General features: G+C 41.4%; 1 protein-coding gene across 1 annotated transcript in view; it reads right to left on the bottom strand.

The window, feature by feature from the left end:
- LOC134587102 (uncharacterized) overlaps positions 1-25,124 on the bottom strand; it is a 161,611-nt gene that overhangs the window by 114,601 nt on the left and 21,886 nt on the right. The window contains exons 2-4 of the mRNA XM_063443225.1: positions 17,424-17,579; positions 16,087-16,220; positions 13,075-13,211 (exon numbers count right to left, since the gene is read on the bottom strand). Coding sequence (XP_063299295.1) covers positions 13,075-13,211; positions 16,087-16,220; positions 17,424-17,579 — 427 coding nt within the window. The remainder of the gene's footprint in view (positions 1-13,074; positions 13,212-16,086; positions 16,221-17,423; positions 17,580-25,124) is intronic.

Genomic DNA, 25,124 nt, shown 5'->3' with positions numbered 1-25,124 from the left:
CCCCGTGGTGCTTCACCAAGCTGATGAAGCCCATAGTCGCCTTATTGCGCAGTCGAGGAGTACGTCTCATAATCTACTTAGACGACATCCTCGTTATGGGCCAATCTTCGCAACTTGCCGAAACCCATCTACACTGGACTCAGACTCTGCTACAAAACCTGGGTTTTCTCGTCAATTGGGAGAAATCCATTCTGGTTCCCACACAACACATAGAATTCTTGGGGCTCATCGTGGACTCTACGTCTCAAACCTTACATCTACCATTAACGAAACTGAACGGTATAAAGAAGGAGATCAGACGCACGCTGGCAACGCCCCAGCTCACTATCAGACAATTGGCAAGGGTGATAGGTCTTCTAGTGGCCTCTATACAAGCCATTTTTCCATGCCCTCTCCATTATCGGGCACTACAACGCCTACAAGCTTCCCATTTGAGAGACGGGGTAACCTACTCGGACTGGATCACCCTAACCGCATGGTGGCTCCTCCATATGGAAGCTCCTCCTAATGGTGGCTCCTCCATATGGAAGCCTGGAATGGTCGCGCCATCTTTGGCACCACACCAGACCTCATTATAGAATCCGACGCGAGTTTAATCGGTTGGGGTGCACGCTGTGGGAATGTATCTACAGGTGGCAGATGGTCCGACATGGAATCATCCCTCCATATCAATTGCGTGGAACTTCTCGCTGGGTCCTTCGCGATCCGCAGTTTTTCGCCAACCCATGCCCAGTGCTCTATTCTTTTGAAGATGGACAATATATCAGCAGTTCGATATATCAACCATCTAGGGGGCACGAAATCGAGGATTCTGGCGAACATGGCACGAGATTTCTGGCAATTCTGCCTGGCACAAGGCATTTCAGTCACAGCAGAATACATTCCCGGTCTATGGAACACCACTGCGGATTGGTGCTCACGACACCTCAAGGACCCCAGCGACTGGCGACTGAGCCCCATGGTCTTCAAAGAGATATGGTCATTATGGGGCCCCTTGGACAAAGATCTCTTTGCTTCCCGCTTAAATGCACAAATACCCAGATTTGTCAGCTGGAGACCGGACCCATCCGCACTGGCAACAGATGCATTCACCCAAGATTGGGCGTCCACAAGGAATTATGCCTTTCCACCGTTTGCCTTGATCCCACGTTGCCTACTGCAACTGCGTCGCCAGACGGGAACAATGGTGATTGTGACACCGTTATGGCCTTCCCAACCATGGTTCCCTCCCCTCTTAGAGATGGCGATAGATATACCCCGCACTCTCCCGCACTTCGAGTACCTCCTCCAGGACCCGGACGGGTCCCCTCACCCCTTGATACAACAAGGTCTTCTCCATCTCACAGCGTGGTTGATTTCAGGGGACTTTGGGCAATCCAGGGAGTTTCGGAGGCAACTCTTCAGCTTCTCGAGGGCGCATGGGCACCCGGCACGAGACAGGCTTATAAGTCTGCTTGGAACAGATGGCGTGATTGGTGCCTGGAACGAGATTTGGATCCCATATCGGCTCCTTTGACTTCGATCCTTCAGTTCCTGACCTCACTATTTCAAGATGGCAAGGCCTACCGTACGGTAAACCTGTATCGGTCGGCCATTTCAGCTTCACATCGGGGCTTAGATGGAATCCCGATAGGAAGACAGACAATGATATGTAGACTTTTGCGCGGCATGAAATTTGCACGCCCACCGTTACCACGATATTCAGTATTATGGGACGTCTCCATCGTTCTCACTTTTCTAGAAGCATGGCCAGACAATGCAGTCATGTCTCTGAAACAACTGTCTGCTAAACTAGTGATGCTCCTGTGCCTCATATCCTGTAAGAGGGTTTCTGATGTCAGGGCTTTAGACCTCACCACACGCTCCTACACCCCCGAAGGGGTCACTTTCGATATTTCTCGAAGAACAAAGACATCATCAGAAAGTGTGTCATACCCAGCGTTTCCAGACAGGCCACTCCTATGCCCGGTCAAATGCTTACAAACTTACGAATCTCGTACCTCAACAATACGAGACATAACGAAACATGAACTCTTCATCTCATTCCAAAAACCACACCTTCCAGTTTCCACTCCGACACTAGCTCGCTGGGTTAAGTGGATTATGTCCTCAGCGGGCATTGACACTGCATTGTTCACACCTCACTCTGTTCGGGGAGCGATGGCCTCCAAGGCCTCCTCGATTGGTTGCCGACTTGAAGACATTATGAAAGCGGCCGATTGGTCATCAGAATCCACCTTTCGTGATTTTTATTTTAAACCTATTCAACACTTTGCGGGAACGGTAGTCTCCCAGCTTTAAACCAGCATAATAGGAGCCTCCGTGTCTTAATAAAATTCACAGATTTTACTATTACCATGACGTAAAGTCATGATTTTATTAATGACACGGAGGCGAGTATTATCCCTCCCACCCAACCCGAAGAAGGAGAGAATTTTGGGTAAGTTGATCTCAAGGTAAGTCCTGATTTGGGAAGTTTTCTTCGTAATGTCATAAAGGTTTGCTTGATCCTAACCACAAAGGTCGGATTAGTGGTAAGTGGGTGCACGGTAAGTCCTGATGTCATGTAGTTTCCCTCCGGTTATGTTCCTCAACCATTACTACGTTTCTACAATAGCATAAAATACAGACACTCTATCCACAAGGCCTGGTAATGTTGCATACATCCAGTTTTATGCTAGAATATTACCATATTTCTCCTTTTTCTACAGCCTAACCTACGTCTCATTATGGATATTGCATTGGTACCCGGATTAATTTTCTCAATTTGACGGTTATCACTCTTCGGGATCGCAAATAAAGAGGAATAGGATTGGTCGACAGAACCTATTATGCTGGAGAGAAGAATCTGATTGGCTGTTACCGTTGCTAAGGAGACACTGCTCTCAGACTGTTAATGTTATGTACTGGTTATGTTTTCAAAAATTTTCTTTGCTGCTGAGGGAAATAAAGAAAGAGTGCATCATAATACTCGCCTCCGTGTCATTAATAAAATCATGACTTTACGTCATGGTAATAGTAAAATCTGTGAATTAATGGATATATGGTGTATGTGCCACCCAGAGGAGATGGATTTTACATACTTTTCCAGAACCTACTTCTCATATTCAAGAATTGATTTATTTTTGGGCAATGACAGTCTGGCCAACTGCACTAAAAAAGTTCTTATAGATGAAGTTCCATGGTCCGACCATAACGCTATAATTCTGGAGTTGGACATAGAGAATAATAGTGCTAGAAGAACAAACTGGAGATTAAATGATAATATTCTTTCCAATAAAGAAAATAGAGAATATATTGAGGAGATGACGGAAAGGTTTTTTGAAGAAAATAAGGGGGGAGAAGTTTCACTTCCAATAGTATGGAATGCATACAAATGCGTTACAAGAGGCTATTTAATTAAATTGGGTACAATAGATAAAAAAAAGAAGGGGAAATCCCTTAGGGATCTTTATGTAGATTATTATAAACTATCTAACGAAAATAAAGCCTCACCAACTCAGGATATAAGTAAAAAAAAATGCTATTAATGCAAAACAGTATAAATGAATTATTAATGGAGGAGAAAAACAGAAATTTACAATCATTAAAGATAAATTGGTATTACAAGAGCAATAGGGCAGATAGGCTGCTTACAAATAAATTGAAAAATAAAAAACAACTGAGGAGGAGTCATAAAACTGAGACCGAAAAGGAAAGGCTACTGTGCCCAAAGAAAATTGGGTCAGCCTTTAATGATTATTATAGTCGATTTTATAATTTGGAATCTGTAGGACAACAACTTCCCTCATCAGAATATTTTAAAAATAAAAAAATACCAAAAATAACTAGAGAACAACTTACGGAGATAAATAAACCAATAACCTCTGACGATATTAAAGTAGCAATAAATAAGTTACAGTTAAGTAAAGCCCCTGGCCCAGACGGTTACTCAAATAAATTTTATAAGATATTTAGGGATACTCTTTCTGTGCTTCTCGCCAGGATATTTAATGAGATAGTGGAGAATCGTACATTTCCTAAAGAGATGCTTCAAGCAAACATTGTCCCGATCTTGAAACCAGACAAAGATCCAGCTAAATTGGCGAATTATCGCCCAATATCTCTCCTTAATGAAGACGTAAAGATCTATGCTTCGATTTTAACAGATCGCTTAAAAATCTGTATTCCCGCTCTGATACATCAAGACCAAGCCGGATTTATACCTGGCAGAGCAGCCTCTGGTGGTCTTAGAAGGATATTGGATGTTCATGATGTTGTAATATGGAAGAATGTCCCCCTTCTGACCCTGTCATTGGATGCTGAGAAAGCGTTTGACAGGGTCAGATGGGACTTTTTGGGGAATGCACTCAAGTCGTATGGCATTGTGGGAGCAGTTTATGACGCTATTATGGCATTTTACACTAGGCCCTCTGCTAGGACCATAGGTCCAGGAATAGAGGCAGACTGGTTTAATATCAAGAATGGTACCAGGCAGGGCTGCCCTTTGTCTCCGTTACTCTATGTTTTAACCATAGAGCCTCTGGCAGAAGATATAAGGAAAAAGGAGAAGATTAAGGGACTCAGGCTTAATAACGTAGAACATAAGATCAACCTACACGCGGATGATGTTATGCTTATGATCCAGAATCCGAGATCCTCGCTACCGGAATTGATAAAAAATATTGGCCCAATATAGTGAATACTCAAATTACAAATTAAATACTAATAAGACTACAATAATGACAACTAACCTATCTAGTGAAGAAAAGTATTTTATGAAAATGTCTTACGACTTTGTTTGGGTAAGGGGTAATACGATCTTTCTTGGTATTAAATTTCCAAGAAACATAAAAAAAATTGTAGAGGTTAACTTTCTTCCACTTATAAGATCTACAAATAAGATCTTAAAAGAATGGGTTAGTAGAGAGATTTCCTGGATAGGGCGTATAAACACCATTCGCTCATATATTCTGCCTAAATGAAATTATCTTTTTAGAATGATACCAATACAAGTCCCAATTCCATGGTTAAAAATTATACAGTCAGCTTTCTCCAAATTCATTTGGAAAGGGAAAAAACGAGAATAAGCTTACAGCTATTATCTAAGAAAAGAAAAGACGGGGGCTTGCTGCCCCTAATATAATAGAATATCATAATGCCTGTATGCTGGCACATGCTGCTAACACCTTAAGTACTGATCAAAAAGACCAAGCATGGAATCAAATAGAGCAATCTTTAGTAGAGACAAATAACTTACCTGCCTTATTTTGGACAACAAGGAAGTAGGAAAATAAGAATAACTCAGTACATCCAGAAAATTCAACTATTATAGATAACATTCTGAGATATTGGTATAACATTAAGAAAAATTTCAAAATAGAATATAGACTGTTTCCTTTTTTACCCTTAGAGGTAATTAAGGGGAATATTGAGGATATTAATATTAGGGGATGTACACAGAAGGGAATTACGAATATACAAGAGATTATAGACAGAAAGGAAATTAAGTCATTCAATCAGTTACAATCAGAGTTTGGGATTTATAGTAAGGAGATATTCACATATTTAAGAATTAAGTTTTATTTGGCGAAATTCTTGGTTTTCCAGCTTAATAAAAACAACAGTAATTTAAAAAAGATTCTGGAAACTCATAGAATTAAAGGCCATATTTCTAGATGTTATGAGTTTTTAAAGGATTCTCAGAAGCTTTCTGTCTGGAAATCTAAGATTAAGTGGGAAAAAGATCTACATATTGTAATCCCTGAGCAAGATATGATAGGTGTGATTGTTAAGGTCAACAAATCGGTACATTGTTTGAATATAGTAGAGAACTTTTAAAAACTCATGAACAGATGGTATATGGTCCCAGAAAAGCTGGCTAAAATGTACAAAGATCAGAATCATCTCTGCTGGCGATGTGACGATGGGAAAGGAGATTATCTCCATATATGGTGGCAGTGTAAATCTCTAAGTAAAATATGGAAGTTTATATACCAACAGATTTACAATATTTGCCAGATATATATACCTTTCACACCCCAGAGCTTTCTGTTACATCAGGGATGGCCCCCTATGCCTACTGAGAAAAGTATGTTGATAACACATATTTTAATGGCAACCAAGATAGTTCTAGCCAGATATTGGAAAAGCAATAAAGCTCCAGACTGGATTGAAATTAAAAAGCAAGCAATATATCAATGTAAAATGGAAATTGGAATAATCCAAGGAAACTCTGTTGGTTTGAGGAAATCCTGTATTTGGGAAAAAATGGTGGATAAGTTCATCGCTAATAATTATAGTTTATAATATAGAAGGTCGGTGCAGCCCCCGCTGTGTGTTTGATCCTGGAGAGATACTAGCAAAAATGTACCTATCAATGTAGGAAAGTAATAAGGGGATAGAATTATGCTAGTCCCACGGGATGGTATGTGTGTATGGTATGAATTTTGCTTTTAATGATTCCTCTATTTTGATATTTATGTTTTCCATAGATATGGTTATTCTATACTGGGGTACTCTAGCAATGCTATCTATGTATATCTATGTGTATATGTATTTAAGATATACATGCATCGATTGTATTAATGCTTTTATTATTTTTTGCATTTTGTCCTAATTGGAAACATTCCTAGTTATAATTCTGAAATGTTTACAGAGGTACTGTATGTATGTTTTTGAAATTCTAAAATGGAAAAAACTTTTGAAGAAATAAAAATATATATAAAAAAAAAATTTTACTTTTTTTATTTGACTTGGGCATACTATCCTTTGGTACATATGTTTAACTACGTACTTACTTGTTTCTGAAGAAAATAATTAAAAAAATATATATATTTCATATTTAAAACTGGCATGTTATGAAAATGTTTTAATAAATGCATTTAAAATAAATATATTTTTCTTTATACATATATTATATTATTTATTTTTAACTAGAACTATTTCTTTTTTTTTTTTTTTTCAATTCTTTATTTTTGTTGTGGAGGAAATCTCCACTGGTTTTGGTGGTAAACATACAATCATTCAATACAGGGTACAAGGTAAACGCAACTTAAGTCAACAATATACATAAGTCATTCTTGTTTGATCACGTTAACATCTCCAGTGTGGGCAACGCTGAGATAAGGGAGTATGTTGTAGCAATCTACGAAGGCTCATAGTGAACAGGTTGGTACAGCATGCTATCGGTTATAGCGGTTTCAAGGTACATCATGCGGTGCAGCATGCCAGCGGCTCGTAAGGGTTCGGGTTTAGCACGTTTGGTTTGCCTTGCCGGCTGCTCAAGCGGGCCTGATAGTACAGCGCGCTAATAGCTTATGGGGGCCTATGGGCATCTATGTGGGCCGACAAAGGCGTAGCTGAAGCGGGCCTATAAGGGTCCAATTGACATAACACACTGGCCACTCTCGTAGGGTCAAAGCTAACTAGTCGCTCGTTTGAGTTTTAAGGTAACCATTCGGTACATCCCGGTGGGAGGTCTCGTAAAGTTAAAAGCATAGCACCCTGGTAGAGGACATTAGCGTCTCATGTGGGGTCAAGGTAAGTTTATGGGTAGCTTTTGGTATTGACTCTTATAGAGTTGATTTATACTCAGTGGCGGACCACGTGGGTGACTCGCATGGAGTTAAAGTAACCTCATTGGTATCACCTGTTCGTAACTCTAGTGGGTTGGGAGTAAGTACGGTAGTGGGGCATGTTGGATACTCTTGGATAGTTAAATTAAGCAATTTGACAGTACAGGTGAGCAACTCATGCGGAGTTGAAACAACACTCTCCATTGTACACGTTAGCATCTCAAGTATGGTTAAGATAAACACATTGGGGGAACATGTTAGTAACATTCGTGGGGTTAAAATAAGTACTTTGAGAGACACGTTAACTACGCTCTTGGTATTAAACTATATATACATTGGTGGACCCAGTTAGCAATTTTTGTGGGGTTGAAGTATACCTCTTGAAATTACTTATCAGTAACATTAGTGAAGCTAAATTAAACGCCTTTGGAGAAAGTGTTAGCTACTCTTGTGGGGTCGTCAGAAGCAGGGTGACGGCATAGAGTAACGACTCATGTGGGAGTGAGATACACCTTTAGTTGGTACACGGTAGCAGTTCAGGGGAATTGAAAATAGTCACATTGGTGGAGTATGTGAGCAACCATTGTAGGGTTAAAAATGAACTGTTTAGCACCTCTGAAGCAAAGGTTGCGCAGCTATGGGTAAAGGCAGTCAGTGTGGCCACCTGGAGAGCAGTGGGGTAGGTAAAGTCTAGAGAGCTCGAGAGGGACAAAAATAAAAATAATTGTGGAATCAGTCTCGTGTGAAATAACTGGGCTTAAGTCCCACCTGAGCCTCTGTTTAGTCCTTTCCATCAACTTGGTTGTGGTCCCCCCTCTGGGTTACCTGGCTTATGGAGGGTGCTGGTGAGTAGGTCTCCGTTCCTCCATCGCTGTGCCAGGGTTTTCTCTTCCTTCGATGGGATGTTTGCGTGTTTGTGGCATCTGGTGCTCTGCGGGTGGCAGCCGTGGAAGTTGGAGTTTCCCCAAGAGGTCTGTTGGGTCTTCCCCTGCGGACAGCGACATCACTGTGTCTCCATGCGGTACCACAAGGGTACCTAAGGCGCCCCATCTGCACTTTACTCCATGGTATCTGAGGACCCTGGTGACCGGCATGAATCTGCGTCTTTCCAGCAGTACTGCGAATAACAGGTCGTCGAAGATTTGCACTTGGCAGTTTTCCACAGCGAGGAAGGGGGTGTTCCGTGAGGTGTTCAGCACTGTTGCTTTCACCGCCGCGTTCCGCGTGACTTCTATAATGTCCCTGGGAGCGTCCACTGGGGCTGTAGCGGCCTTCCGAATCCGAAATGCCGAGGCTATAGGCGGTAGTCCGCCTTCTCCCCTCACCTCCATCACCGTGGCCATTTTGTTGGCGAACTTCAGCACCGACTCAGGTCCCACTGTCTCCGGCACCCCTCTGATGCGTATATTTTTCTTACGGTGCCTGGTCTCAATGGCAGTGACGGTGCGTGTGAGTCGCTGGAGCTGTTGTGAGAGATCTGCCACAGTTGCTCGGGTCTCTGTGAGGCTGGTGTCCCTTTCCGCCTCTCGGGTCTCCACCGCTCCCAAGCGGGACACGATGCCGCCCATTTCTCCACGCACTCCGTCCAAGTCTTTCTTCCACACCTCTCGGAGCTCAAGCAGGAGCCTTTTAATGTCCCCTTTGGTAGAGGGTGACGTGTCTGAGTCAGAGTCCTCCCTTTGATACACTTTGCTGGGGGTTTGTGTTGTCCCTGGTTCCTCTTCGTCCGGGGTCACCTCCGACTCACTGGAGCTTTGAGGCCTGTTCGGCGCCATCTTAGGCTGTGCTGGCCGCTGCGGCCTATCGAAGGACCGTCTGATGTCGGGTAGTGTGGAAGCCTCCGATGCCAGTTTTCTACGGTGCTTGCGCCCCATCTCACTCTTCGGGGTTTCAGGGTCACTAAAGTTCCAACTATAGGGTGAGGCTGCTGGTTTTCGTGGCTTTTTGGGGCTGTTTTCGAGGTGTTTAGCAGGAGCTCCCTGCAAACACGTCTGCTTAGGTGCTCGGCTGGCCACGCCCCCCAGAACTATTTCTATTTATCAGTCATTGCAATCCACTATCTCAAAATATATATATATATAACTACAATTTATGATCAATTAGTTAATTAACACATATGTGAAAATGTAAATAAAAATACATAGGTGAATATAAGACCAAGATAATTAAATAATAAATACATCTCTACAATGAATAGTCCGTCAGGAAACTATAAAACTCTAAAATCCAATTCCTGATTTAGGTGCTGTGGGGCTAACATCTCTAAATTAAACATTCATTTGGTTTCTGTAGCAATAGTCTGTTAACTCTACAAATTATGGCAGTAGATAGGTTGTCGCGCAGATAAAGTGCCTGGGAGTGGAGTTTAGCAGTGAATCAGGGCGGTCTTTATTCCTCAAGCTTCGTGAAAGTTGTGCTAACAGGTTGTATTTTGGATGGTAAGGCAATAAAGATACCCCAACCACTAAAGAACAAAGACAGCAAACCTACCAAAAAGTATTTTGGATGGTATCTGGCAATATCTCGTGTTATAAACACCCACCAGTATAGTAGAACCAGCATGGGTCGCAAAAACAAAAAGCCAAAGGCTGACAAAGGTTAGTCAGGCCGGGATATCGGAGATTTGTTCCACAGCACACAGAGGGCATCATGGAACACTATGGCGCACCTTGAAGACAACACTTGTTCTTTGGAGAATCTCTCCTTTGACCCTGGTGAGTGGGCTTCACTTGGTCTGACACCAGGACCCAAGCTTCTGGCATTTAAGGACAAGACACCGGTCAACGCAATCCTGCTGAAAACAATGTTGGCAGAGCTTAACACAAATATTGACTTTCAGAAAGGCATCACACAGCACACATGACACAGGGTTGTCTGCTGTGGAAAAGAAGATTTTGGAGCTTCAATTGCAGGAGAAGAATACCGCATGCAGGCTTGATGCACTCGAAGACCAGCAGAGACGGTACAACCTCAAGATTAGAGGCGTACCAGAGGCACCTGGAATTGTAGACCTCCCTCAATTTCTACAGAGGTTTCTAGTTGCCTTCTTACCACCAAAGCCTGCCAAGGCGGCGAAATTGGATGGTATGTTCAGTCTTCCTACTCCGGCAGGCTCATCACCTTCCACAACCCTGGACCTTATAATCCGATTTCAATCACTGCAGGACAAGACCCTACTTCTGGCATCGGTGAGGGGGAAAAAAAATAAATATGATTTTATTCAAGAGTATCTCTGCAGTTATTCCCAGACCTCATCAGGAATACCGTGGTTATTTTTCTACAAGGTTTAGTGATTAGATTTCTCTAAATAAGGGTTTACTATTGCTTTTCTTAAATAAGTGGGGCACCTGTACCATTTATTAAGCTCATTTTATAGCATATGTTTTTTTATGGGTCTTGGCCAGACAGGTCCCTTATGCTACCAGGTTCATTGCTATGTAAGATTTGTATGCATATTTGATCCTATCCCCCTATTTCGATTGCATAGGGACCATGATTATATTACCTTTTCCCCACTTGTAAAGAGGGTATCCCAATCGGGGGTTGAATTTAAGCTAGGTTGTTTTTACTGTTTTATGTTTACCGTGTGGGGTAATTTTATTGTATATTACTATATAGTAAATAAAAATAAAAAAGGAGGATTACATATGGCAGTTTTGTTATTGATGCATTTAGATCCTAATGTTTTTATGTTTTATGCTGATTGGGAATGATTGGCATTGTCACGAGCGTGGGCTATAGGCCCAGCCGAGACAGTGGGGAGAGTGTGGAAGTGACAGGGTTAATGACACCAGACCCCTGGTTATCTGTTGCTAATCCCAGCAACCACTCAATTAACCCCTGCAATCCTTTCTACACTAACCCCCTAGTACACACTTTACTGCCACCACCAAGACTTTTAAACCCGGGCGTCTTAGGTTACCCCACACACAGGAGAATTATAGAATCACAGTTCTACTTTTACTGATCAAACACATATAATTAACCCTTTTTGGTAACGTGTTTATCTGAGCTTTTCTTTGGAGGGTGAAGCTCTTAGAAAACAGAGACAAGCTGATTAAGTAAACATTTAATCTGACAAAAAAGATTCACAGTGCTGAGTACAAAATACAGAAATAAATGACATACAGATAACAAATTGCAAAACAGTACATAAAATAAAATAGGAGAAAACACAAGAGATTCCTTACATATATTTACCCCATATAGAATTCTTGTGGGAGTCTTAGATGGTATTGATCTCCTACTGACAAAAGAAAAATGAATAACTGAACTCTCTGGATAGTTCAGCACCCTCATTATATATCTAAACTAGTTGTTTCTCAGTGGGCAGACCCTTGGGGGGGATCAGAGGGGGTTGGTCTGGCAGTCTATTGCCCACTCTATGAAATTCCTTGTGTCCAGCTCTGGTGATGGCTATCTAGATGTTTTATGGTCTAGGCCTGGTGCAAGATCAAAGACCACAATAAATGTCATCCCAAGGTTTACAAAAAAAAACAACTCTTAACATATATAAACACACATCAAACAAGAACTCATGCTTTTGGTATGACAGGCATTTTATGGATATTATTTTTTTTTGTATTGCTCTTCAGTGTACTAATTATGGTTTTTGTTTTATTTAGAAACTAGTGGCTCTTGTTTTACCTGTAGGCTTGTATTTTCCATGACGAAGTTTACGATTATATTATTTTACTTTTTACTTTTTATATAAAAATATAAACTGTGCAAACTGATTTTAAATCAATAAAATAAAATTCCAACTGAAATGTACATGCCGGTAATTAAGCCATGTAACTTCACAAATAAGGTGCACTGTCTACATGTTGGAATTACAGTGCTGGGTTATGTATCTGAATGCAAGCTGTGTGTATGGGTTGGGTATTGTAGTAGCACACATCAGGTTTAGGAAATTTACAACAACAAAAAAATGCCCTTTGTGGCTGCATAAAGAATGTCAAGATTTCCCTAGCTAAATATCCTTTTTAAATAAATAGCCTTTTGTGTTTGTCACTGCCACTCATGAGCTTTACATAATTATAGAATATATTTGACTGAAATTCCAATGCAAACAACAGATAGCACAAAACTGTATTATACTCTATTTTTATGAAAATGTGGTGAAACCTACATCTTGTGATTTCCCATCAGTCATCACTCAACACAGCTGATGAGAAAAGTCATCTTCACACACAATGCACAGTAAGTGCCTATGGCATCCTATTATGCATGTGCAAGAAAATCTTCCATAGATCCCCATTTTCATCAATGTGTAAGATTGAAGAGGTAGAGTTTTAGGTTATTATATATCCATCCTCTTACCCCTCATCATCGGGTTCCACCACAGAAAAAGACGCCACCTGGAGAGTACCTTTGCAATAGAGTAATAGATCTCACATGTGACATACACATTTATTCACCACCCTATTTTTACTTTAAAAATGTAAAAAAAATGAAATTTAAGTAAAACCATTTCATTTTTCCATGACAGGTTCAATGTTTACAGATTGGTACTTACAAATTAACTTCATCTTCATTTGATAGATGCATTACAAAAAGGGTAATGTGGAACGAGCCCTTGGGAATCATAGCTCTGGTAAGTCGTTCATCCTTCTCTAACACAGCATCCTGAAATGTCTGAATGTCTCCAAGAATCTGAATATAAACATAAATTTCACTGTAAAATTGTTTTAAAAAATATTGTTATCTTAATTAAAATGAAAACTCCAAGCACTACATCCACTATAGCCCCAGGGAGGAATCTCAATGATTACACATTTGTGAATGTTTGATAACTGACTTGGGGACTACTAGGTGTCTACCACCACCTCCTGTGGAGCCAAAAGCTCCTGCGGGGAGCTTATCTTTGCTCTACTCAGCTAAGCATTGGCTCACTGGCTATTGAACAAAAAAAATTAAGATTCCCGATAAACTGGATCTATAGTGTGTCCATAGAACCTTATATAGGGGATAACCCTTGAAATGTATAACAAATATTTAGACTGAAGGTGATCCCAAGCCTAAATAAGCCTGGGAGCACCAGAAAAAGGTTACCGTATATACTCGAGTATAAGCCGAGTTTTTCAGCACATTTTTTGTGCTGAAAAACCCCAACTCGGCTTATACTCGAGTCAATAGTCTGTATTATGGCAATTTGCATTGCCATAATACAGACTGGGGGCTGTGGGGGCTGGCAGAGAGTTTACTTACCTCTCCTGCAGCTCCTGTCAGCTCCCTCCTCCTCCGCGCCGTCCGTTCAGCACCTCGGTCAGCTCCCAGTGTAAGTCTCGCGAGAGCCGCGGGGTCATAGTGCAGCTCTCGCAAGACTTAGAGTGTGAGCTGACAGAAGAGCTGAACTGACGTCGCGGAGGAGGAGGGAGCTGACAGGAGCTGCAGGACCGGTAAGTAAGCTCTCTGCCAGCCCCCCTCTCCCCCCCACTGAACTGCCAATGCTGGACCACCAGGGAAGGAGAGCCCCCCCCCCCGCCATATATCAAGCAGGGAGGGGGGACGAAAAAAATATATATTAATAATAATAATGAAATTAAATAATAATACAAAATAATAATAATGAAATTAAATAAAAAATAATAATAAAAAAATTAAAATAATAAAAATAACATAAAAAAATTACCCACCCCCCACCAAGGCTCTGCAACACACACACACACACACACACTGCACTCGTACACACACTACACTCATACACACACACTGCACTCATACACACACACTGCACTCATACACACACTGCACTCATACACACACACTGCATTCATACACACACTGCATTCATACACACACTGCACTCATACACACACTGCACTCATACACACACACTGCATTCATACACACACTGCATTCATACACACACACTGCACTCATACACACACACACTGCACTCATACACACACACACTGCACTCATACACACACTGCACTCATACACACACACACTGCACTCATACACACACTGCATTCATACACACACACTGCATTCATACACACACACTGCATTCATACACACACACTGCACTCATACACGCTGCACTCATACACACACGCTGCACTCATACACACACTGCATTCATACACACACTGCATTCATACACACACTGCATTCATACTCACACTGCATTCATACACACACACACTGCATTCATTATACACACACTGTAAATAAATATTCAATTAATATATATTTTTTAGGACCTAATTTTATTTAGAAATTTACCAGTAGCTGCTGCATTTCCCACCCTAGTCTTATACTCGAGTCAATACGTTTTCCCTGTTTTTTTGGGTAAAATTAGGGGCCTCGGCTTATATTCGGGTCGGCTTATACTCGAGTATATACGGTATATGAATCTTGCCCATTCAATAATAGTAAAAACACCTTTATTATAGGGTATAGATTCCCCACAAAATAAAGGAAACTTATATAAAATACTAACACTTCTAATAAAGCATTCAGGGGAGATGGTAATCTTATATCTGAAATAGGAGTAAGCAGATATCTTTCGAGATTGTGCACTGTTATGCTCAATGCACATATATGTCCATATAGCATAGAATTTCTGTAAGAGTCTTAGTAGTAAGTAAATATAGGTGGATAAACCTCCTAACAATAAGGGAAACCAAGACTTCTATATGAAAAAAAGATTCTCAATACCCCAAGACATGATTTAACCCCATAAGGACATAACTTCAGAAGTAAAAGGGAATCATGACGGAATATTTCCATCATGTGTCCTTGAGGGGTTAAAGAAAACAAGATCAAAAAGGAAGAAATGAAGAACAGATCCCAAGAGAGGAAGCGTTTTAGTTATAGGCATTTAAATGTTTATTCAAGGAGCTGCAGTGGTAATTATTGCAGTTTCCGAGAAACTGCAATAATTACCTGAGGGTTAACTCCACCTCTAGTGGCTGATTTAAAACAGACCTTTGGTCACGCTCTGCATGAGGTCTTCCAGAGTCAGATTTTTTCCCCATAGGAAAGCATTAAATAATGCTTTCCTATGGGAAAATCCTAATGTGAGTTCGGCCATTGGGAGGAGCGTGGGCTTAGCCTGACCCAGTGCCGAGGGACATCACTGCTGGATTCAGGTAAGTGACTAAAGGGGTTTTAACCCCTTCAGCACCGCGGGAGGGGGATTTGTTTTCCTGGCACTATAGAATCCCTTTAAGGTCTGGTTAGGATTGGACAGAGTTCCACACCTGAACACTAAAATAAAAGATAGGGGTCAAGAAAAGGGGAAAGAAAAAAGTGCAACAGATATAATCATCAGGCGCAATGTACATTTTTCTGCCTAAGCAGCAGCTTCGGCAGGGACCCTAAAATATACAGAACGGATTGCAGTATTCTGGTAAAAAGAAATGGTGCACATATTTAAAAAGGGTAGTCACTAATGGAATGTACTATGGGTTCCACTGGCTTTCATGGTGTTTGCTTCACTTTTAATACTTATGTCCACTTAGAGCAGAATACTTTGATAAATTATCCCCCAAAAATCTAACATCTAAGTATATATTACCTTAGGATTTGAAATAGGAAAAGATACAAAATAATTTGCTGTCTTTTTCTTTTTACTCATATCATCATCTTTGTTTTCTGAGAGATTATTTATTTTCCTTTTGTTTTTCCCCTTTTTCTCCAGGGTTTTGGGGACTGAAACAAAACACATACACATATCAAAACATAACTGTCTCTACAAAAACTTTAAAGGTATACATTTTGTATATGAATATCCTAATGATGAAAGAACCACTTTAAAGGGACACTATAGTCACCTAAACAACTTTAGCTTAATGAAGCAGTTTTAGTGTATAGATCATGCCTCTCAGGTTTCACTGCTCAATTCACTGCCATTTAGGAGTTAAATCACTTTGTTTCTGTTTATGCAGCTCTTGCCAAACCTCCCCTGGCTCTGACTGACACAGCCTGCATGAAAAAAAAAACTGGTTTCACTTTCAGTCAGATGTAATTTACCTTAATCACTTTTATCTATTGCTCTGTAAATTGAACTTTAATCACATACAAGAGGCTTGTGCAGGGTCTAGCAAGCTATTAACATAGCAGGGGATAAGACAATCTAATTAAAACAAGAACTTGCAATAAAGGAAGGATAAACATTAGATGACTCTTTACAGGAAGTGTTTATGAAGGCTGTGCAAGTCACATGCAAGGAGGTGTGACAAGGGTTTATAAACAAAGTGATTTAACTCCTAAATGGCAGAGAATTGAGCAGTGGGACTGCAGTGCATGATCTATAGATCAAAATGGTTTCATTAAGCAAAAGTTTTGGTGACTACAGTGTCACTTTAAGGCTAGTAAATGTGTAATAAAAATAAAAATAATCCCGAGGCACACCAAGGTTTTGCACATAAAAAGAGTATTTATTCATGCATAGAAAATACATCTGAATATCTTGTAAACAGAGATAAAGTGCATAATATAGTGCTAAACCAGTATATAGTACCAACACCACAATATGAGTAAAGTACTAAATGCAAAAACCCATTAAAAAGGTATACTGACCAAGAGAAGGAAAAATGAAAACCCCAACGTTTCGGCTGTGAAGCCTTCCTCTGGGGGACCTCTCACTGACTGACCTATATTGCCACTTATATATCCTATAGGTGAAAATTAATCAACCTAAGAGAGATCAGCTGCATGAAGGGTGGAACTTCCAAAAAGACTTCCAGTAGAGCTCTTCCTGTAACTTTATGCTTGTATAGTAAATGTGTAATTGCTACTTTAGTGAATAAACTTTGCCTATTCAGTTTTTTTCAATGTTTTTGAACTATGTATTGCAGTGTGTCAGTTTCTGCATAAAGTAAATATATCTTTGTATTTACCGAATATACTTACTTTCAAATGCGGCTCCAATATCTACATTTGCAAAAGGCAGCTCTGCTAGAAAACTATGCTTTGGTTTTGATTCCTGTACTTGTGATTTAGGTTTCCTATATCTTCTTCTAAATCTTTTTTTCTTCTGAGTATCTTCTTCAGTATTCAGTGGTTTCTCTGAAAGTAAAAACAAATAAAAAAGTTAAACATTATGCAGTTGTTTTCTTAAAGGACCACTCTAGTGCCAGGAAAACATACTCGTTTTCCTGGCACTAGAGTGCCCTGAGGGTGCCCCCACCCTCAGGGACCCACTCCCGCCAGGCTCTGGGGGGAGGAAGGGGTTAAACTTACCTCTTTCTCCAGTGCCGGGCGGGGAGCTTTCCTCCTCCTCCTCTTCTTCCTCGCGACGTCATCGGCTGAATGCGCATGCGCGGCAGGAGCCGCGCTCGCATTCAGCCGGTCGCATAGGAAAGCATTCATAATGCTTTCCTATGGAAGCTTGCGTGCTCTCACTGTGATTTTCACAGTGAGAAGTACGCAAGCGCCTCTAGCGGCTGTCAATGAGACAGCCACTAGAGGCTCTGGAGGATGGCTATACCCTCAGTATAAACATAGCAGTTTCACTGAAACTGCTATGTTTATAAAAAAAGGGTAAAAGCTAGCTGGACCTGGCACCCAGACCACTTCATTAAGCTGAAGTGGTCTGGGTGCCTAGAGTGGTCCTTTAACTTCACACTATACCTGAACATTAAAAGGAATATAAATCCGTTACCAAAAAGTGCTAGTCTGTTTTTTTTTTGTTTTTACTAATATAATTGCTTCTCCAACTTTGGAGAAATGCAGCATTTATGGAAGGGAGAGGGGAAGCATATAAAGAACGATAGAGAGAGAGAGGCATTGTAAATAAAAAAATGTATTTATGTTTGCTGATCACATTCTTTAAGGAGCAAACATGTAAAAATCTGCACTCAAACATACCTCCAAAATGTAAAGTAACGTATGGCCCGCAAGAGGAAAATTGCTATGGTTAATTTGTGAAATACTGTATATTTGTGAAATATATATCAGTTCCCTTTCAACTGTCAATTTTAAAAAGGCCACCATAATTATAAAGAAGGCAGCTCAGTTAATAAAGATGGGCATCATTACAGTGCTGGGTACATTTGTGTACCTGGTGGTAGTTAGGGGGTTAAGTATTATGTAATAGGTGTAACCTTCTCTTGGAATGATAATTTTGTTTTCTTTATTTGTTTATTGGAGAACAAAAGATAAATATAGTCGAGCAGATTAACCTCTTACATAATTTTTTTTTAACAATTTATTTGACAAATTTAAAATATAACGAGTGGACAGGAATCACGTGTCTCATCACTCTCTCTTTCATCCAGTTAATGTTATAATAATCAGTGCCTATTTATTCAACACCTGCTTGCTCTTACTAAGGGCATAAACAATACTCTTGGTAATTGGAATGGTTTGGCAACATAAGTAAGTTCAATATGTAGGACAGTTAAGATTGCAGCCTAGCAATACTCTTTGTAAGTACCGGTTTCTATATCCAAATGTTTTGTGAATTTGTTCCCTAAGTTCATCATCACAAGATTTAAAATACGGCATGTCAGGTTAACTTTAACATCTCAATATGCACTGAAAATATAATTTATCATATTGATAGATTATGCCTTTTTTATGCCTTATCATTAATTATAAGTTAAATACTTTATTTCCAATGGTGACAGGGCAGACATCTTGACAGCTTACAGAGGTGTAACAATGATGTCAAACTCACCATAAAATAAGATTGCACATGGCAGTGTTTGGAGACACTCTGACATGACTCTCACACATTGGCTTCAATTCAGGGCATCAGTGTTAGAACAGAGTGATCTCTGTTAATCTGTTCATATATTTACCAAGCAAGCATGCCTCACATTGTGAAGGACAGCAGGAGAACAAATTCTGCAGAGCTGTACAATAGGCGACCTCACACAGGGCCGGCACGTCCATAAGGCGGCACAAGCAGCTGCCTTAGGGCGCCAGAGAAGGGGGGCGCAAAAATCTGAATCCCCTGCTTCTGGCCCCGATTTTTCTAATTACCGTATATACTCGAGTATAAGCCGACCCGAATATAAGCCGAGGCCCCTAATTTAACCCCAAAAAATGGGGAAAACGTATTGACTCGAGTATAAGACTAGGGTGGGAAATGCAGCAGCTACTGGTAAATTTCTAAATAAAATTAGATCCTAAAAAAATTATATTAATTGAATATTTATTTACAGTGTGTGTATATAATGAATGCAGTGTGTGCATGGGGGGGGGGCTTGCGGAGGGGGGGGGAAAGGGGTTGCTCCCTTCTCGCTTAAGTTGTCCTAGGTGTTTCTGAATGTCTCTGTATGTGTCTTTATGTATGACATTGTACCTGTATGTGTAGATTGTATAGCTGTGTGACTGTTTGATTGTGTGCCTGCATACCTCTGTGACTGAGTGCCTGTATGGTTGTGTGTTGCTATATATCTAAGCCTATAGAATGGAAAAAGACACAAAACGCTCTGAGGGGAGAGAGCCACAGAAAAAGGCTGGAGGGAAGAAAGAGACACGCAAAAGGAATGGATCCACACACTTTTTTGCCAATGGCAGCCTTGCCATGGGGAGACACACAAAGGGGCTGGGGAAAGAAAGATACACAAGGAGGGTTATAAGAGACACACAAGAGGGTGTACCACATAGTAAAGGAGTGATAAGAAAATCAAAAGGGGGGTTACAAGACACACAGGTGAAGACACATTTTTTTGAGGGGGCGGGGGGAGGGAGGAGGCAAAATGCATCTTTGCCTGGGTAGCCAAAAATCCTTGCACCGACCTTGACCTCACAGCAAGTAGTTGCCATAACACAAGTTGGAGTACAGGAACAGAAGCTGCTGAGGGACAAGCTCAAACAAGTTTACACTTGATTGACAAATGAGAGAGGGACCATAATTTAATTAAGATGTTAGTTTCATTTTATTTTCTTTTATAAAATCTATGCATTTGCTAGAGATTATGCTACCAAAATGTATAGATTTTTTACTTTATTTTATTCACGCTTGTGTGTACCAAGACACATACATTTTAAAGGGCCACTATAAGCACCATAACAACTTTACATTGTTGCAAATATTATGGGCCAGAGAGTTATCTACAACCATGTATTCAGTGGCAGAATGTAAGTAAAGTCCTATTCTGCTACTAATCCCTGTGACAGATCTTTCAGGGTTGCTGGTCATTAGTGCAACTAGGGCCTAAAGTTCCACCTGATAGGAGGCCCAGTGATGGGAGCAGTTCAGCTCAGTTTCTTTATGAAAGACAACAGACTCTCATAAGAGACAGGCACATATCCAGGGTACCCGCATTTAAATCTATTTCCCCTCTTTTACTAGTCACACTGTGACTGTAGTGAAGCCAGGCAGTGGTTTCAATTTTAGTGCAAAGCCTAAATTAGTTATACTTTTTCTCTAATCACAGCTCCTGGCTTGCTCTCATGCTCTGGTCGAGAAGACAGAGCAGTGACAGTACATAGGCATAGGATAATAGTAAAAGCAGAGAGAGATATGACTAGGGATGGAAGGGGCTGAAAAAACAGCTAATTGTTGTCCCAGGAATTAAGAGAACTGGAGATTGGCTACTGGGAGGAGGAAGGAGGCTCTGGAACATGTCTGAAAGAGGGAAGGAAGGAATGATCTGGTATATGTCTGACTGGAATGTGAAGGGAAGTGGAGATATAGTTGATTGTGGCGAGGGATAGTGACAGAGGGTAGTGGGAAAGGATAGGGGAAGTAGGAACAGAATGGAGTAAATATGTGATAAAGGTCTAAGTTGAAGGAAAAATAAAAGAATATTGTTGAAGAAGTGAGGGATACAAGTAGTATCACAGGGATGGGAGAATAAAAAAAAAATCTATTTGTACAATGAACTAAAGTGGTTGTCCACCCTACTTGTCTATCATGACAATCTACTTGTCCTGACACAAAATTAAAAATTAGAAAATGTTGTAGTTTAGTGCCTCGCCCTTTGTTCTCCCCCATAGTCTGTGTGTGTAGTGTGTTTAGGCTGGGTGTAATGTGTATGCTGGCTGTGTATGGTGTATGTGTGGGGTGTGCTATTTGCATATAGTGTGTGTGTGCTGGCTGTATGTGGTGTGTGCTGGATATCCTACTCTCACTAACCCTTAAGCCAAATCGGACTCCAATGGAGCACATGCCTCTTAGCATAATCTCAGTCAGTAATGGCTACTTGCGATACCAGAACCCACTGAGTCAGAGTGCAAGCTGGTAATCCCGGCTGCTGCACTCTCAATCTCACGAGAGGGCGCCGGAACCACAGATTCAGTGTCTACGGAGGTCTACAAAAACTAAGAGTACAGCAGTAACACTTGCTTATCCACACACTTTTTTTGCCAATGGCAGCCTTGCCATGGGCACTAAACGCCAAACTGCCGGCCCAGCGCCTGGAACTGCATGACCAAGGCATTGGGTGATACAAATTCCACATCCCTGTACTATGTTGGGTATTTAAATGGAGAAAGTAGAACTGATTGAAATTAATAAGAAAATTGATGAGAGGAGAGACAGACTAGAGAAGGGCATGTTGGTGTGAAGCAAGAAGGTCAGGAATAATGCCAATATAAATGTGGGAAGTACCACATAAAATATTTAACCAATGTGAATAACATTGATTAAATCATTACAATGGAACCAATCAAGGGGTGGAATATGTCATGCAACATGTGAACAGTCAGTTCCTGAATTTCACGTTGGAAGCAGGAAAAATGGGAAAGTGGAAAGATCTGGATCAGGCTAGAACGGCTAGACAACTAGATCAGACCATTTCTAAAATGGCAAGTCGTGTGGGGTGTTCCCGATATGCAGTGATTAGTATCTACCAAACGTTTTTCAAAGAAGGACCACCAGTGAACCAGTGTGTGATGAACGCATCCTACTTCAAGAGTGTGTGTGACGTAGTTGTGTTGGTGAAAGGGTTAAAGCTCACTATTTGTCTGCACTAGACCGGAAAATATGACAAAATCCCCCTTAACACCACCCACACTTAAACATAATAATATAACTATTACTATTTTAATACTGCCACCACCAAGACAATTTATAAATGGGTGCCTTGGTCCCCCAGGTAAATCAATAATAAAAACCCACCAAATATTACGTAGCACAATATCTATGTAATTGCAAAATACCAATTAGTCTCTTCAGGTAGCATGAGTCTTAACCAGACAAAGGCAGAACTTGATAAATTAATGTTTATTATGAGCAAAAAATAGTCACAGTGCATACAAAAATATATGATAAACAAATTAGTTACACCAACAACAGATAAAAAACAAAATGGATAAAATAACAGTCCTCGCTTAGGTTTTTAAAGTAAAACTTCTTCCCAGGGGGTCTCTGGCAAGGAAGGATGATGGTGACTCACTCAAAATTAGATCTTGGCCCCAAGCAAGTGCACCAACACCTCTCCAAAGCATTGGATATATACCCTGTGGATTATCAAGTCTTGCCCAGGGGTGGAGTTAAGGCGTACCTATAGAAAAAATAACTGACCACTTCCTTTGTTCCAGACCAACCTCAATCCAAATGGAAACATTTGGCTCCATCTTCTCTTATGTACCTGCCACAGAAATAATAACTGCATCTATGAATCTGTTATTTTCCCATCCCATAGACATGTCGCACACCCCACACACGATACAATAGGACGGACATCACAATTCCCTTCCCCCTGGTCAAGGCATGCTTAATTATTCTTCTGTGGGGTAAATATTAATGTTTTTCCTTCCTTTGGTGTGGGGATATTTATGGGATGATAATATTAAACAGTCGAGAATTGCCCACTATTTCAATTCTCTTAGATCTTTGATATCGTTATCATGTAAGTGAAATGTATTCCATACAAATAAAATCACATTTTGTTATAAAAATAGATATAATTTATTGTGACAAATAATAATAATATTAAGCAGCATGCATGATAATAATCAGTGAATATTTTAGTATAACATAAGTATGCAATACAATGGAATGGTTATACATGTTCCAATGGTTAACACATTACAAAGCTACAGCATCAACTGTCAAGACTTTAGATTTATGAGGGTACTTCACAAACAGAAAGCAAAACTTCACACAGCGAAAAGCCATAAAACCTTGGCTAACAGTTAAATCAACTGAGTAACCCTTTCAATGCTGGCTAGATCCTCCTAGGCATAATATATCCTATTTTCATGTAATTTTCAATTAAAATAACATTCAAACGGGGGGCGGGGCCTGACAGCCAAGATGGCCGGACGTGCATTCTGAATCCTCCAACACCAGCAGACACGAATCCACTAATCCTGCCCAAACCACAGGGGCTAGCAACTTATGGTGCTTGGAGCAAGATGCAGTACCTCGCAGGAATCAAAGCGATACCAGTCCGGCACCGATCCGACCTGGTAAAGCCTGAACCGGCCATGCGGCCTAAAACGGAGCGGAGCCTGCAGCATGGGTGAGGCGGACGATCACCCGGCAAGGGACCCACTCCCACACGAGACACACGCACAGCCCTGCTACCCCCCCCATGGACCGGCGGGGGTTATCCCGGTCCTCGCTGGGGACGGTCACCACCCCCAACCAAGCGACAAAGTCAGCAGAAAGGCAACCATGCATGGGCTCACCCAAGATGGCGACTCAGAAGCGGCCCGCGAAGGGGAGAACCCGCATCAAACCGCCTATACACACTCTAGAGTTCTTTGACCGGCTTGGCGCAAGCCTCTGGTCGGCAATCCACACTAAAGGCCAGACCTTCAAGATGGTACTGAAACAAGCAGCGGCGTGGATACGCCCTACGACCCGACGCCACTTAAACAGCCACCCGCCAGCGGCTCCCAGGACAGCCACCCGACGCCAAGCACCCAAACGGCAGAAAACATCAATACAGCTCCCGGGCGCCAGCTCCCGCTTGCAAGTACACCAGAAGGGGATCACCCTTCAAGCCAGAACCACTTTTCGCCCAGGGACATCTGCAACCTGCAAAGCGGCGCCATACCGCATGAGCAAACACCCGGACCCCTGCACCAGAGAGAACAAGGCTGCTAAGCCGGCCTCCCGCACAAGCTGCTCACAAGCTCCAAGAGCCGACGTCCAACCAGACCCGCATATTCCCTCTCACAGCACGGCTGCACACCGGAGACCAGCAACCATGATCGACGACGCCAAGACCCCAGGGGACTTTTCGGTATGTGCCCAGCCAGAGCCGAACACTGGTGTAGGCTGACACTCACTAACTCTCACTGCCGCACGGCGGCCTGGACTGCTGTCATGCTACCACATCTATGCAGCCATTGAGGACTATGTCCCGCCAATTTTTAATTTTTAATTTTAATTTTTCATGCCTTACATCCCTGCGACAGGCGAATGATAGAAAGGTTATGATTTGTTTTTACAACGTACTGTTTAATTAGCCTACCCACACATAACGGCTTAGCTTTATCACACTCCGGCTAGAGACCTCTGTAGTGGATTCGTTCAGATATACGTTGATTTTTCATGGGCTAGGTGATAGGTGTCCGGCTCCTCTCTGAGGGTTGCCTCTGGGCCTCGCACATATCGCTACTATACACTTAGCGCTAACCTGTGTAATTACCTAGCGTTACCTAAGTAAGCCTGTCTATCTCATGATATTACCAGATCGACGA

Source organism: Pelobates fuscus, chromosome 2 (assembly GCF_036172605.1).
Source record: "Pelobates fuscus isolate aPelFus1 chromosome 2, aPelFus1.pri, whole genome shotgun sequence".
Taxonomy (NCBI): Eukaryota; Metazoa; Chordata; class Amphibia; order Anura; family Pelobatidae; genus Pelobates; species Pelobates fuscus.
This window is presented reverse-complemented; position numbering and strand designations above follow the sequence as displayed.